General features: G+C 41.8%; 1 protein-coding gene across 1 annotated transcript; it reads left to right on the top strand.

Moving 5' to 3' along the window:
* Positions 1–2370: 2370 nt before the first annotated feature.
* On the top strand, positions 2371–15880 carry LOC144505454 (uncharacterized). Its single transcript, XM_078231559.1, has 6 exons — positions 2371–2430; positions 4203–4475; positions 12824–12934; positions 14571–14675; positions 14766–14809; positions 14931–15880. Exons 1-6 carry the CDS (start codon positions 2385–2387, stop codon positions 14988–14990), a joined length of 639 nt encoding a protein of 212 aa, XP_078087685.1. The 5' UTR covers positions 2371–2384; the 3' UTR covers positions 14991–15880.
* Positions 15881–15958: the final 78 nt, after the last annotated feature.

The following is a 15958-nucleotide window of genomic DNA, read 5'->3' as shown; positions in this document are numbered from 1 at the left end:
GAAGTAGGAAGCGCTGCTACTGCGATTGTGGTGGTGATGATAATAATTCTGGTGATGTTGCAGTTGGTTCTGATTCATGTTCTGGTGTTGGTGTGATGATGCGAACATTAGTCCTTTGGTGTTTGTTCTGCTACTGATGTTTGTGGTAAGTTGAGACCACAATACTGGCAGTCAAATGTATTTGTTTAAAAGAAGGAGGTTCTTTATATAAATAAATAACAAAGTTTAGCAATCATTTAGCAGAACAGTAATAACTATGAAAACAGGAGCACTAGTAAAACAGGTCTTGTTGGCAGAACTCTCCCTTGCAGACTGAAAAGACCCGCAATACCCGCACGTGCTCAGGACCCTCAACAGACTCTAGTAAAACAATTACGGAGGAGAAAAGGCTTATAAGATCACTCTGTACTCAAAATGACATTCTGTAACAATGTTATTTTTGGTCTTGGTGCTTTTGGTGGTTCCGGTGTTAATAATAGTGTCGGTGGTGATGTTGGTCTCGCAGTTGGAGCTGGTGATGTTGTTTATGGTGTTCTTTTGGTGCTGATGGTAGTGATTGTGTTTCGTTCTGATTTTGGAGTTAGTTCAAGCGCTCATGTGTAATAGCCATTTTGGATCAGGTCCTGTGTTTGTAGATGAGGTGGATTAGTACATCAGATCAGAACAACAAGAACAAAAAGGTAAGTGATATGCAGAGCCTCTGTGTGCATTATTAATATGCATGTCAACAATGCTTTCCTTGATATGGACAGCATGGAAAAGATGGGCTGAATGGCCACCTTCTGTGCTGTATCATTTCTATGGTTCTATAACTGTCTATAATGTATGCCTTCTGCAATCCTAGCTCTTGCTCCAAGTGTTAGAAATTCTCAGGGAAAAGTTTGATTTGTTGCTCACCTGTGAGAGCCTTATGGGATTCTGCATTTCATGTATTAATTTGTGTCATGTCACGTAATGACCTTGAAATTAATGCATCTTTTAATGATGCAGAATCTTTACACTGGACAGAGATCAATGGACCGGTTCCCTCTTGTTGCGAAGTTGGATAGAGTAATTGTAGATTGGGAGGTAGGAAGTTAAAAGGTGGTCCTTTTTCTGTGCTTCGAGATTTAAAAAATGCAAGTGCATAGAGAGCCCAAACTGAAGTATTAGTGTCGAAAGGCCAAGCAGCAGTTTTTACCAAGACAACAGGCTTTTGAATTTAACCAATCAATTAGAATCAGGCACTTAGATACCAAAAACCTATTAAATTTAAATCTGATGGTTTTGACAACCTAGAACCAATCCTAATGTGGGAAATATTGATATGTCATCATGGATATAAAAGAAGGGAGTAGTGGAACAAAGAGAAGAGAGCAACTGCCACCTTCCAGAGCTATCAACTCTCAACTCTCGAAAGAGAGATAATCATTGGCTTTCATAGCTTCATCTATGTCTTAGAGAAAACACCATCTAGATAGCAAATGTACCAAAGAAGAAAGAAGTTCCAGCAGAAAAATCAACAGAGAAGACCCAGAATATTCCAGAAGACGCAAAACCTGGTTGTAATTTAGAGAGTGACTAAGTTCTATTTTGGTTAATGGGTGGGAATTGTATTTATTTGAAAAGCATACCATTAGAATCTTGTTTTATTCGGGAATAGTTAATAGTTAGAAGGAATTTATTCAGTTTGTTAATAGTTTTGTTAATTTGTTTACTATTAGTCAGATAAATAAATTGTTATGTGTTGACTTTAGAGCGAGGTGTCAGGGATTTATTTTGTATTTAACCACTAGATGTTGTTGAAGAGCAGGTCACACCACTTCACACACACTTTTTACAGGTTATAATGTGAGATACTCCTCTTTGGGTGTTTCACTGTTAGTTCTCGGAGGGGGGGTTCCACTTCTGCTTTATAACACTTTCCTCTCTTGTAACATGCACTTGTTCCTTCTAACTTGTGTTGGTTGCTTTACTAGGTGCTCCATCCCTCCTAACTATGAATTTTTGAGACATTGTTAAAACAGTAGTATTGTTTAAATGGTAATGAGAACTGAAGGTTGTTGCCCTCACTTTCCATGTTTCTACAATTCCTTATCTATCTCTCTATTTCAGCTGAATTTGGTAAGAAGTATACACGTTACTGGCCAATCTTTGACCATAATTTGATTGACCTGAACTGTAAACCTAAGTCCAAGCGCAATCTGTCCACGTGGTATTGGAGAAACGACCATCAGACAACAGAAATGATTAGGCTTATATCATCCACAGACAAGAAGGATGAAAGGAACACAAATAAATTTGAGATTCAGAATCGAATCAGCCTGCAACATTTTGATGGGATGAGCTTTCCTCTACAGATTTCTCCAGCAAGGTTTGAAGATGCAGGAACCTATCAATGTACTATGGACACGATGGAACTAGTGACAGTTGAATTGATAACCATACAAGGTATGTCCAAGAATTTCAAGGCAGCAGGGATGAAATTATTCATCGGTCTCCTCACTTTCCTGAAGTAATTCTGGTGGGAGACTGGCAGAATAAAGCCCCATGGAAGTAGCATAATGGACATTTCCGTTGTTCCTGGAGGGATGCTGCCAGTCTCTTATGTAATTCCAACAGGAGAAGAAAGACCTGCATTTATAGAACACTCTTAAGACCACAAAATGTCTCAAAACATTCTTAGAAGTCTAGTGACCGCTGTGATGTAGGAATGTCAAAGCCAAAATATGCTCTCAAAAACAGAAATGTGATAAAGATCAGATAATCTGATTTTTTATGATGTTGATTGAGGTATAAATATTGGCCAAGACACTGGAGATAACTCCTTTGCTCTTCTTTGAAATAGTGCCATAGGTCCCTTTATGTCCTCGAGCACAGCGAGACTGGAGCTACAAATCTCAAGCTTATTTGTACTCCTTTCGTCCAAATAATGGTACCTCTGGTAGTGCAGCACTCCCTGAGTAGGCACTGAAGTATCAATCTTGGTTGGTATAGTCAACTGCTGGAGGGGTCCTGAAGGTAAAACCTTGTGACTCAGAGGTAGGAGTTCTACCAACTGAGCAATAGTAGACATTGTAGTTTGATGGGATATCATGTACTTTCAACCACAGGCTAAAGCAGTGAATGCATGAACTACATTTACTCCTTATATTTGAACATGGATAAAAGTAGCCAGACATATGGAATTGCACAAGGAGGTGACAATGCACTCCTGTGAGCTGGCTTTTTCAGTCAGCTTTAGAATCTAATATGCAACATACCGCCTGAAGAAGAGGATTACGAGCAGATTTGGGTGTAGCGTTAGGGTGAAATTTAGGGGACTGTACAAGCGGCAATAGCTTTTATTTTGAGAAGTGAGGTTCAAATTTAAAATAAATTCACCTGAAGTGGTTCCATTAAAGGGAGCAATTAACCTTGGATGCCATTGAAGCGTCAATCACTGTACTAACTACACATTCCTTAAATTATATTGAGAGAGGTTTCACCTGTGTCTGTCTCAATCTGGTCACAAATAAAACAAGTTGAAAAATTCTTAGATAAATACTGATGGGATTGTTCAGTAAAATTTACTTGAGATTTCAAGAACAATGATTTCTAGCTAGGAACTTAAAAAATATTCTCTCTGTCCTTATACTGGAGCATTTCCAGTATTCAATGCTGATTTGATTTGATTTGATTTATTATTGTCACGTGTATTGGGATACAGTGAAAAGTATTGTTTCTTGTGCGCTTTACAGACAAAGCATACCATTCATAGAGTACATGGGGGAAAAGAAAAGGAGAGGGTGCAGAATGTAGTGCTACAGTCATAGCTAGGGTGCAGAGAAAGATCAACTAATGTAAGGTAGGTCCATTTAAAAGTTTGATGGCAGCAGTGAAGAAGCTGTTCTTGAGTCGGGCGGTGCGTGATCTCAGACTCTTGTTCCTTTTTCCGATGGAAGAAGGTGACAGTCTTTTTCCCGACGGAATACATCCGGCACGCGTGGAGTCCTTGATTATGCTGGCTCCTTTTCCGAGGCAGCGGGAAGTGTAGACAAAGCGTAGACAGTTGCATTACTGAGAATGGATGAAAGGCCCTGGGCCACAAAATTACGAATTCCCATTACTGTATTGCTTTAGAATGATGAATCATTCTTTAAATATGGGAAGTAAAAAAAGTGGAAATTGTAAAATGTTGCAAAATCCTGCATTACTATAAATACAATGTTCTTCTGTTCCAGTGACAGCAAGTCCCTCTCACCCTCTGACTGAAGGAGACAGTGTCAGTCTTACATGTTCAGTTTCTCATATCAGTACAGCAACAAGGCTTGTTTGGATGGATAATGGCAGGAATATTCTTGTGAAAGAAAAAACATTTAATCTCTCGGATGAGGGAAACAACAGCCTGTCATTGTTTATTCTGAACATTGGACAACATAACAGAGGGTGGAGCTGCCTTGTGTTTAACAGAACCATGCTAAAATATTACCTTGTGTACAGGCTTGAAGTTAATGGTAAGAGTTATTATTTCAACAGGCAGAAAAATCTTGCTTTTTAAATGAAGAACATTTGATTAATTTAATGTCATGTAGTGCACATGCAATTCATCGATGCTTCCCATGCCTTGCACAAGTGCCAATTATTACTCAGCTGCAGCTTGTATTTATAACTGTACAAAGTAATGCTATCACATACTACCAGGTTTTGTCACTTTGTAATGGCCATTACTGATCTGAGCAATGGTATTTTCATTCTTTGAAATTGCTTCAATGTATTACTTCCTGTTGCATTCATTACAGTCGCGTACAAAGAGTCCAGCTGAAGAAACAGAGGGGAAAGATAGAGCAGGGTCTTTCAAGTACAGTAATTTGTTGAAATGATTGCAGGTTTTTCTTTTGAATCAGTTATTATTTATTAACACTGAGCCCGACTCTAATCTGTGACTCTTTGCATATTCTTGCGAAATTGCCAGATGAAACCACAATGCATATGTGAAGTCAAATCGTGTGGGCTACAGTTTTAGCATAATTGGATTGCATAATTTCAAATGGCCAAATATAAAGATCTTAGCCTTAGGTTAGCACTGGGATGAGTCAGGAAAATCAAGAGTTCATGGTCCCATTTCAGGCACTTGAGCACGTAATCCACAAGGTCAATTCAGTGCAATGCTGAGCGAGTGTTGGCTGTCACAGCTGCCACCTTTAGGCAAACTGTGATAATGCATCCGCATCGGCACGGCTCTCTGGCTGTCGATACATTATGTCGTATGAATAGGCGAACAAGTTGAAAGACCATTCTTGCAAACTACTAGAAGCGAGTGAAGGTATACGTTTATGTAGCCCAAAGATGGTTGTCAACGATCAGTTCTCTGTTAATAGGGTGAAATGTCAGCCGTACAGGTACTGATGGAACTTCTGCACCCTAAGTATTATACTTAATGCTTCCTTTTCCAATTGAGCATTGTTATATTCGGCATTCGTCAGTGTGCGGGAAGAAAATGCTATTGGCCTGTCCTCTCCAGAAAGTAAAATATCCGAGATGCCTGCCCCTACTCTTTAGGGTGAAGTGTCACAAGTGAGTTGCAATGGCAGTCTTGGATTAAAATAAACTAAGACTTCAGACTTTTGCAAAGCAACCTTCACTCCTTGTATGCTTCCTCACATTTGGGTGTCCAATGCCAAGTCTGTTTAGCACAGACATATAGATTATGTTGTGGTTTCAGCAAGGTAGCTAAACTGGAGGGTGGCACGGTTGCACAGTTGTTAACACTACTGCCTCACAGCTCCAGGGACCTGGGTTTGATTCCCGGCTTTGGGTCACTGTGTGTGTGGAGTTTGCATGTTCTCCTCGTGTCTGTGTGGGTTTCCTCCAGGTGCTCCACTTTGCTCCCACAGTCCCAAGATGTGCAGGTTAGGTGCATTGGCCATTCTAAATTGCCCCTTAGTGTCACAGGATGCGTAGGTTAGAGGGATTAGCGGGGTAAAAATGTGGAGTCACAGGGATAAGGCCCAGGTGGGATTGTTGTCGGTGCAGACTCGATGGGCTGAATGGCCTCCTTCTGCACTTTAGGGATTCTACAGACATGTATTTCCCACAATAGTCCACTATACCTAGAAATTACCTCAATTATGTCATGTTCTTTGGGATGTGGAGCTTCCATAATGGCTTCCATCTTCTTTGGTGCTTTATTTAGCTCTTTGTTATCAAATTGTGGCTCAAGTATTATATCAAAGTTCAAAAAGAGTCACATTTCTTTTTCTTGATGCGCAGGCCATGTACTTGAAGGTGTTGCACTGTTGATTCTAAATTCATCTAATGTTCCTGGTCACTTGCACCAGTGATCAAAATGTCATCAAAATAACACTGTACCCAGGGTAAACCACTAAGAATTTGGTCCACTGACTGCTGAAATAATATAGGGTTGAAGTGATTCCAAAGGGTAATTGTTTGTAATGGAACAGGCCTTTATGGCAAACAATGGTAAGCAAAGATTGAGATTCAGTTGCGACCTTCATTTGCAGGTAAACCTGTGAAAGGTCACCATTGCTAAACCTTTGCCCACCCGATAGGTTCATGAACAGATCCTCGGTCCGTGGAAATAGATACTGATCCACACATAACCGGATTGATGGTCATTTTAAATCCCCACAAATGTGAACTGCACCATTCTGTTTCATGACAGGCACTATTGGGATGGCCCAATTACTCGTGGTAACAGGTTCCAAAACCATAGTGCTAACAAGTTGCTCTAACTCTGATTCGACCTTCAGATGAATCACGTATGCCCCCCCCCCCTCACTTGGAGGCTTTTTGGTTGGCTATTTGGCTTGATTTGGAGTTTCCCTTGCTCTCCTTACATTGAGCCAAATGTATCTTCAAATGCACTCTTTCATCTGTTCAGGATGTGCTGTAGGTCCACCTTGGCATTGACCAATCAGTTTACAGTGCTCCAGTCCAACTTGATCTTCTCCAACAAAGATCATCCAAAGAGAATCGAAATGTTTCCTTGGCTCACATGGAGAGGCAGCTCTGCTGTTGGTCCACTCAGCTCCACCTTGAGATGATGTAACCCTTCTAAGGCACTATTTCTACTGCTTATGTTCTTAAGATCACACTTGCTGGCTTTAAGGGAAGTTGCCTTGGTTTCTGTTAATATATTGGCTGGAACTCTACCACCTTGCCCGCCACAGAACTGGCACGGGTGAGGGTCCGACAACAGAAATCTCCGTTGACCTCGAGCAGGAATTTCTGGTCTCGCCCGAGAGAGGCCGTAAAATTCCGCCCATGGTCTTGGGAATTAAAGATATGGTGGTGCTTGTGTCACCTTCCATTTGATCAGTTGTCCACTCAGTGTAGGATTACCCAAAATCAATGTGATTCACCTTGAACCAGTAACACGTTCACTCTTAACTCCTCCTCAGACTCCTAAAACATCTCTTCCTGACTGCTGTTGTCCTTGTCAGCCATGTTATAAATTCTTTTCACTAAATTTGTCTTATTCCAAGCTATATAAGACCCTCATCAGACCCCACTTGGAGTACTGTGCTCAGTTCTGGTCGCCTCACTATAGGAAGGATGTGGAAAAGATTGAAAGGGTGCAGAGGAGATTTACAAGGATGTTGCCTGGATTGAGTGGCATGCCTTATGAGGATAGGCTGAGGGAGCTCGGTCCTTTCTCCTTGGAAAGACGAAGGATGAGAGGTGACCTAATAGAGGTGTATAAGATGTTGAGAGGCATAGATCGGGTGGACTCTCAGAGGCTTTTTCCCAGGGTGGAAATGGCTGCTACGAGAGGACACAGGTTTAGGGTGCTGGGGGGTAGGTACAGGGAAGATGTTAGGGGTAAGTTTTTCACACAGAGGGTGGTGGGCGAGTGGAATCGGCTGCCGTCAGTGGTGGTGGAGGCGAATTCAATAGGGTCTTTTAAGAGATTCCTGGATGAGTACATGGAGCGTAATAGGATGGAGGGTTATAGGTAGGTCTAGAAGGTAGGGATGTGTTCGGCACAACTTGTGGGCCGAAGGGCCTGTTTGTGCTGTAGTTTTTCTATGTTTCTATTCCTCTTTTTAAGTGTGTCCAAATTCTTTTTCTTACCGCTCTTTTCAAGGAACGCTGATCTTTTCAAACGAGCTCTTGCAATGTGACCAACCTTGCCACAATTCTTGCATTGGCTGTTCTTGCTTGTAAATGGCCCGTTCTGGTACATCGGTGGCATGCCTACAGTCAAGGAGGCTTCCTCCAGGTGGCACCCCTATGCCTGTTCCCAACTATGAAGCCTCTCTAGCTGCGAGTTCCATCAAAACTGCAATTTCTAGAGCCGTTCTTAAGCTCAGAAAGCAAGCATCGCAGGATTGCCTCATTTCTTAACCCACAGTCCAAACGATCTCACAGAGTGTCATCCAATGAATCACCAAACTCACAATATTCAGCAAGATGCTTTAAGACAGCTACAAACTGTGAAATATTCTCATCCTCTACTTGACTTCTTTGATGAAACCTGAACCGTTCCACAATAACTAGTGGCCACAATGAATAATGTTCCTCGAGCTCTCACCAATTGCTTGAGCGCTTTGGTTCCGGGCTTCTTTGGCTGAATCAAACTGTGGAATAAGTTAAAGGGTTTACTTCCAATAGTGCTGAGACAAGTTGAAACCATGAGTTCAGGTGGAATTTTATTTGCCTGTACAAAATACTGGAATCTCCCTGCATGGGAACCCCAATGTTCAATTTCCTCATCAAAAGAATTTATGGCCCTAAAGAGATCGCCATTTTCCTTGCAGGCTCAGGAGAACTATGCAGTACTCCACCTAATAGCTTTTCTTTTGTTTAGCTAAATGGATGATTGGAGGAATTAACCAGATTACCACAGCAGGGGGAATTTAGATACTGTGCAAGTATTAGTGCCAGGACTTGTTCTTCCCACTTACTGCGTGCGAGTTCCTTAGCTTCCGTCCGCCCATCCCCACCCAGATGCCCGATCACATGCGCGGATACTGTCAACTGGTGCCTACCCGCTTTGTTCGTTGGTAAGAAGCTACGATGTTTTCTACTTGCCATGGTTTCGCAGGGCATAGCACTGCTGCCTCACAGCGCCCAGGGACGTGGGTTCAATTCCGGCCTCAGGTCATTGTCTGTGTGGAATTTGTATGTTCTCCTTGTGTCTGTGTGGGTTTCCTCCGGATGCTCCAGTTTCCTCACACGCTTCGGATGTGCGGGTTAGGCTGATTGGCCATGCTAAATTGCCCCTTGGTATCAGGGGGATTAGCAGGGTAAATACGTGGGGTAACAGGGATAGGGCCTGGGTGGGATTGTTGTCAGTGCAGGCTCGATGGGCCAAATAGCCTCCTTCTTCATCTGTAGGGATTCTATGATTCTGTTGTCCCTTATCAGCACCCTCGACATCGCAAAGTTTCTCCCTGTCAGGCATCTTACCCGACCTCCAAGTTTTAAAAAAAGAAGAAAATCTGTTTTCTTTTTCTGTGTTTTTTTTCCGATCCTGTCTTATCACCAGCCTTGTTGTTATATCACCTGAGGTTGGGGGTGCAGTAAATGATTCTTTAGGGGAGGTCCACAAAGGTTTCAGTAGGAACAGCAGAGTGGTTTTGCTTTTAGATGTTCACAGTACAGGTTTCAGATCCCCAACTGACGGCGGCCTGTGGAGACTCTGATGACATCATGGAGTGATCACATGACTGTCCTCTGAAAAGGGCCATGCCACGCACATGGCCAGAACTCGACCACCTCGCCCGCCACGGAATCGGAGTGGGCAAGGATCCGACAACAGAAATCTCCGTTGATCTCGGGCGGGAATTTCTGGTCTGAGCGAGGTTGTAAAATCCCGTCCAGTAACTCCCAAAATATAGAACAGGAAGGTTTATATAAAAACATTGATGGGAGGTGGTCACCACTGTCAAGGCCAGAAATTATTGCCCAGTGCTAATTGCCTTGAGAATGTGGTGAGCTCTCATCTTGAACGTAGAGAAACGTGGTGAAGGTATTCCCATAGCGTTGTTATGGAGAAATGTTTCAGGATTACAACCCAGTGACAATTCAGTTCCACCTCAGGATGGTGTGTGAACTTGCAGGAGAATCTGCAGGTGGTAGTGTTTCCATGTGCCTGTTGCCCTTGTCCTAGAGGTCATGGGTCTGGAAGGTGCTGTCGCAGGAGTCTTGGTGAATTGTTGCAATGCATTTATAGATGGTACACACTGCTGCCACTGTCTGCTGCTGGTGGAGAGTCTGTATGTTTAGGTGGATGAATGTGATACTAACCAATTGACTGCTTTGTCCTGGATGGTGTCAATTCTTGAGTGTTTTTGGAGCTGCACTCATCCAGGCAAATGGAGAGCAAGTATTGCATCACATACCTGACATGTGCCTTTCGCTGCTCGATAGATTTTGCGGAGTCAGGAGGTGAGTAATTTGTCATCAGAATTCCCAGCCTCTGATCTGTCTTTGAAGCCATAGTATTTATGTATGTGGTCCAGTTAGGTTTCTAGTCAATGGTGACCTCCAGGACATTGAAATTGGTGGCTTGACAATGATAAATGCCTGTTGGGGATGGTGGGGGGAGGAGGGAGGGTGACAAGAGGATGGTGATTAGACTTGTCGATCTCTCTTCATATGTAAATCCTGTCACCCCAGGATTCAGTCTAATGAACTTTCACTGCACTCCCCCAATGGCAAGTATATCATTTCTTAGATAAAGAGATAAATACTGCACACAATACTCCAAGTGTGGTCTCACTAAGGCCCTGCTCAACTGCAGTAATACATCCTTGTTCCTGTACTCAAGTCCTCTTGCATTGAAAGCCAACATACCATTTGCCTTCCTAACTGCTTGCTGTACATGCATGGTTGTTTTCAGTACTGGTGTACTTGGACACACAGGTCTCTTTGTATGTCAACATTTCTCAATCTATCACAATTTAAATAATACTCTGCCATTCTGTTTCTCCATCTGAAGTGGACATCTTCACATTTATCCACGTTATACTGCATCTGCCACATATTTACTCACTCAACTTGTCTCAGTCTGTGTGGCCAAATTCCACTCCCAGACATTTTCAAGTTTGCTGGTGACCACTGTAGTGGGTTGGATCTCAAACAAGGACGAGACAGAATACAGGAAAAAGATAGAGAATCTGCTGAACTGGTGCGATGACAATAATCTCTCCCTCAATGTCAGTAAAACGAAAGAGATAGTCATCGATTGCAGAGTGACACCAACAGCATGGGTTCAATTCCCGTACCGGCTGAGGTTATTCATGAAGGCCCTGCCTTCTCAACCTTGCCCCTTACCTGAGGTGTGGCGATCCTCAGGTTAAATCAACACCAGTCAGCTCTCCCCCTCAAAGGAGAGAGGAGCCTATGGTCACCTGGGACTATGTTGACTTCACCTTTACATAGCTGAGGCCTCAACACTGATCCTTGTGGCACTCCACTGGGATGTTGAACTCACAGCACAGAATTCTCACAATAAGAGATAAATATTGCTGTCTGAATGTGAGACTGAGGGAAATTGGCTGACATTGATGAGTCTGACCAGAAGAGGGAGCTAAAACACCACCCTGGCAGTAAGAGGATGTTGAGAACATTACTCAGCCTAATTGTAAGAGCAAACAAAATACCTTCCGCAGATTCATCTATCCATAATTCACAGTCATAGAGTTTGAAAGCACAGCAAGGGGACCTTCAACCCATCGTGTTTGTGCTGGCCATCAAACACACTTATCCATTCTAATCCCATTTTCCAGCACCTGGTTCTTCACCTTGCATTCTATGGCATTTCAAATGCTCATCAAAATGTTTATTCAATGTTGTGAGAATTCTGACCTGTACCACCCTTTCAGGCAGTGAGTTCCAGATTCCCACCACTCTGCAGGTACAGGTTAATCACGCCAGTAAATTGATACCTCATCTTTGGAAAGTTTTAGCTGCTAACTTACTGATGGCTCCTTGAATTTATCCAGAGTGGAGCTTAGCTATACCATGCAGACAAGTAAAGCACTGGGCTTGATTTCTGGTCCCTGATGTTGCATCTAAACTGAGGTCATGGACACAAGGCCACTGTAATTAGCAATTGAGTTTGAGTTGCATCCCTAAGGTATTCTGCCTGATTGCTAGTCATCACCTATTTTGGATGTGCACAGTTGAATGTCAGGGAACGATAGCTCTCCAAGGGCAAGAAGCATGTTGCCTCGAGGCTTAAACATGAACAATAGCCATGTGGGTCAGAAATCATCATGTAGACTGTGCTTGTGAAACATTATTAAATTTAACTTTCAGGAATGGGGGGCAGAAATTAGCCAGGAATTAGATAAAAATTCATAAGGCAATTTGCAACTTCTGTTGTTCTCTGATGGGAATTGAGATTTTTTTGTTGACCTATTTTAACCAAAACTATAATTTTTGATGCTTTCTCCTTCTGTGAAATTAATAAATTACTTTCTCTTTATAATAAGCTGATTGGTGGAAGATCTGAAGATTTTTACCAATACTATAAAGGTTGCCATAGTTCTAGATGACCCTAGGCTACTCTCCCCTTTGTGGAGGAGAGCTGACTGGTAGCAATTTAACATGAGGATCACCACACTTTAGGCAAGGGACAAGGTTGCAAAGGCAGGACTTTATGAATAACCTCAGCCAACATGGGAATTGAACCCACCCTGTTGGTGTTACTCTGCATCATGAACCAGTCATCCAGCCAACTGAGCTAACCGACCCAATGCTATGTTGTGAGAAGATAGTGGAAATAGTTTGTACCAATTAAGTTGAGTTTGGTGTTGAGAAATTATTTCATAATATTCACATTTTTAAAAATATTTTGTATCTAAACAATCAATGGTATAATTTTTTTCAGAGCAGAATAAGAATGCTTATCTGAAGTACATTCTCATTTCTCTCATTTGTCTGCCTCTTCTGAGCATCATTGCATTAATAACGAATCACTTCGCAAAGATCAATGCACCAGGTAAGAGAAATAGCTGTTGGTAGGTGAATCAAGCACTAGTACCTGACAGAATTATGATGGATACATTAAGCATAATGCACCATCGCCTGCTCTTGCTCTGATGAGTGCACATGACTGAGGCATTTTTAAACGACTGTGCTGGAACATTTGCCAAGCAGAAGGGGTGGAGGTGCCATGCAATGCTGAGGCAAAAGCTAACATAAGGATCAGATCAGATGCTAGTTTTGCTGCGGAGAACAGAGATACCGACTTGGGGGATTGAGAATTTGAGAGAGAGATGAATTTGATGTGTGAGCATTCGATGAACGTACTGGGATGTCCTATCAGGCAGTTTCCAAAACGTGCTGGATAGGATGGTGAGGTCCACTCTCCGATATGGGTGTCTTGAAAGCCTACAGTCAGCTATCGAGTGTTTGGTCACTTCACTGGACCCGGCAGTTTAAATCTCACCCCCCCACCACCTTTTCCAGAAAAAGCTGTAATAATTATGCTATAGTCATTCAGGCTGTGGCTTAAGCATCTGCTCTGTGTTGGATAGGATAGGAGAGAGAATGAATAATGGTTACACTTGGATCACTGACCTCCTAGAATCTACCCTCTCACAGATTCTGGGATGTACTCATGGGCAGAGACAGTCGTGATTTCATATTTCATAATAACACATTTGTACTTTGATTGTCTAAGCCATTATATGTTCTGGTTGCAGACAGCAAACAGCCCAGGCAAAGGCAGAGTTGTGACATTCTGCTCCATGCCCACAAATACTCAATGAGCGAATAAACCCACAACAGCATCTATCCTCCCATCTTACAACCAAAAAAGGGTGGCAGTGAGGTAGGTGAAGGAGCTCTGTATCCAGGCATTATAAGCACTTGCACCTGGGTAAGAAGTCAATCCTCCAATTAGCCAGTAACGCCACAATGTTATCAGCGCACAGAGAGTGTTCCTGCAGTGGCTAGTGAGTTTCCAAAGTTAGGTAATCAATATTGTCACATGGGGATATGCTCTTTGATCCTAGGTGGAAGGATTGGGATATATGCTGGACATGAATTTGACCCAGGAAACCACGGATTGTTTAGCTGAAGCTCTCTGCCCAACAAGATAGGTTGCTGGATTCTGTTGGACCCTCTGACTTTCTTGCCATTCACTATGTTGTCAATGTCCTCTCCCTCATCATGCTGAATGGCAAGGTGGCCCAATCGTGCAAATATATGCAGCGTTAAGCAACCAGTAACCTGCAGGATAGTTTTCTTGAGCTATACTGTTCTGGCACTTGAATCCCTGTCTGTGTGTTCCAAGGGTTTGCTCCTTGGGGGCTCTGATACTGACTGTAACGGATTCTGATGAGCCTGTGTTCCTCAGTGGATCATATGTCAAGGGCACAAAGAAAAGCACTCATATTTATTCCACCTTACACAAGGGACAGCAGTGGGACAAATTCTATGCAAATTCTCTCCAGTTCCATGTGAGATAGGCCCATCACAGGAAAAGTACAAAGGAACAAAATACGCTGAAAAAAATTATATTTACCAACCCTAGCAACATGAACCAAAAGCTGATACTGATAAATAAAAGAACTTGCTGAATTTCTCAAACCGTTAATTAACTCCCAAATTCATTCAACTCCTCTCAATAGCTAATGATGATCAAAGAGGAACTACCTTCAGTAACAATTCAAACTCCGAGCTAAACATTGAAGAAATTCATTATGCTTCTGTTATTTTTCGACAGAGGGGACCAGGTAATTAAAATGTTATATTTTTACAGCAACATTTTGATAATTTTCTTCCCTACATGTTAACTTCACTATTTAATTGTACTTGTATCAAAGGTCTTACCCTTGATGAACAATCTGATCTGCAGCCCTCAGTAGATGTAAGTAGATAAGTTTACATGTTAGTCTTAATGTACTAACTTAATTTAAAAGTTTTAGGACAAATCTTTAATACAATGAAAAAGTGAAGCTATCTAATGACTTCTTTTCATATTCACTCAGATTCGAGATGCTGCAGATGGAAATGATTCATCCGTAATCTATGGCACAGTAATTAAATAGAACATCATAGTTTGCATGCAGATAATTGGAGAAAGAAAGGATGGAAGAAAACTTCTTTTTCAAAGTGTGGCTGTTCTTAGAACTGGCATTTTCTTTTGTATTTCAAATATTTATTTGATTTTCTTCATATAATTATTCTAGAATCTGTTTCTACTACCCTTTCAGGCAGTGTATTCCAGATCATCATAATTCACTGAGTTAAAATTATTCTTTCCACCTCACCTTTGGTTCTTTTTCCAATGACCTTTGTGATAATACTATGCCTTTATTAAATGTATGTTTTATCATGTTTCTCGTAAGGGTTAGGGTTAGGGTTTATGTTTGAAAATGCAGCTCTTTTTTACATGGTGCCAATTTGTCTGGGTAACAGTTAGCTCAAATGTGGAGAATGCAGGATATTGACTGATTTTAGCTCATGGAGTGTTTGTCTAAACAGAGTTAATGCATTTGTGTTTACTTATGTTTTCCTTGGGGTTTCAGAGTAGGGTTTTAATTACGTTGATTGACAAGAGTCAGAGTCATATGCTAATGTGAGGAGCTAAGCTTGCAGAGAAGATACACAGCTTCTCTGTTATTTTAAAACAGTCAGTTTTCTGCCGGGTCCTGAAAGAAACAAGAGGTGTCTTTTTGTCTCTTTCTCTCTCCAGAGGTGTTCAAAAGCTCCAGGACTGTTAACAAGAACAAGCATGTAAGCCTGTGGTGTTTGCTAACTGATTTTGAAGAGCCGTTTTAAGTCTGTAAGAGGAAATTGCTTGAATTTGGAACTAATTGAGATAGGTGAGCAGTTAAGAACTGTATCTTATCACGTTCAAGAATTATTTAATTAGTAAATGTTACGCTAATTCATTTATTATACTTAAACTGTGTTGTTAAATAAAGTTTGATTTGATAAAAGATTCCCAGTTTGTGCCTGGAGTGAAATGTTGTATCCTCACATTAATGCCCAAATAGGAAATAGTTGGTGTTTC

This window comes from Mustelus asterias, chromosome 16, assembly GCF_964213995.1.
Source record: "Mustelus asterias chromosome 16, sMusAst1.hap1.1, whole genome shotgun sequence".
Classification (NCBI taxonomy): Eukaryota; Metazoa; Chordata; class Chondrichthyes; order Carcharhiniformes; family Triakidae; genus Mustelus; species Mustelus asterias.
This window is presented reverse-complemented; position numbering and strand designations above follow the sequence as displayed.

Coding starts and splice junctions, on each gene's coding strand:
- LOC144505454 (XM_078231559.1), top strand. CDS start 2,385: ATGGACACGATGGAACTAGTGACAGTTGAATTGATAACCATACAAG. Junction 2,431..4,202: donor TGAATTGATAACCATACAAG/GTATGTCCAAGA, acceptor CTTCTGTTCCAG/TGACAGCAAGTCCCTCTCAC. Junction 4,476..12,823: donor GTACAGGCTTGAAGTTAATG/GTAAGAGTTATT, acceptor AATTTTTTTCAG/AGCAGAATAAGAATGCTTAT.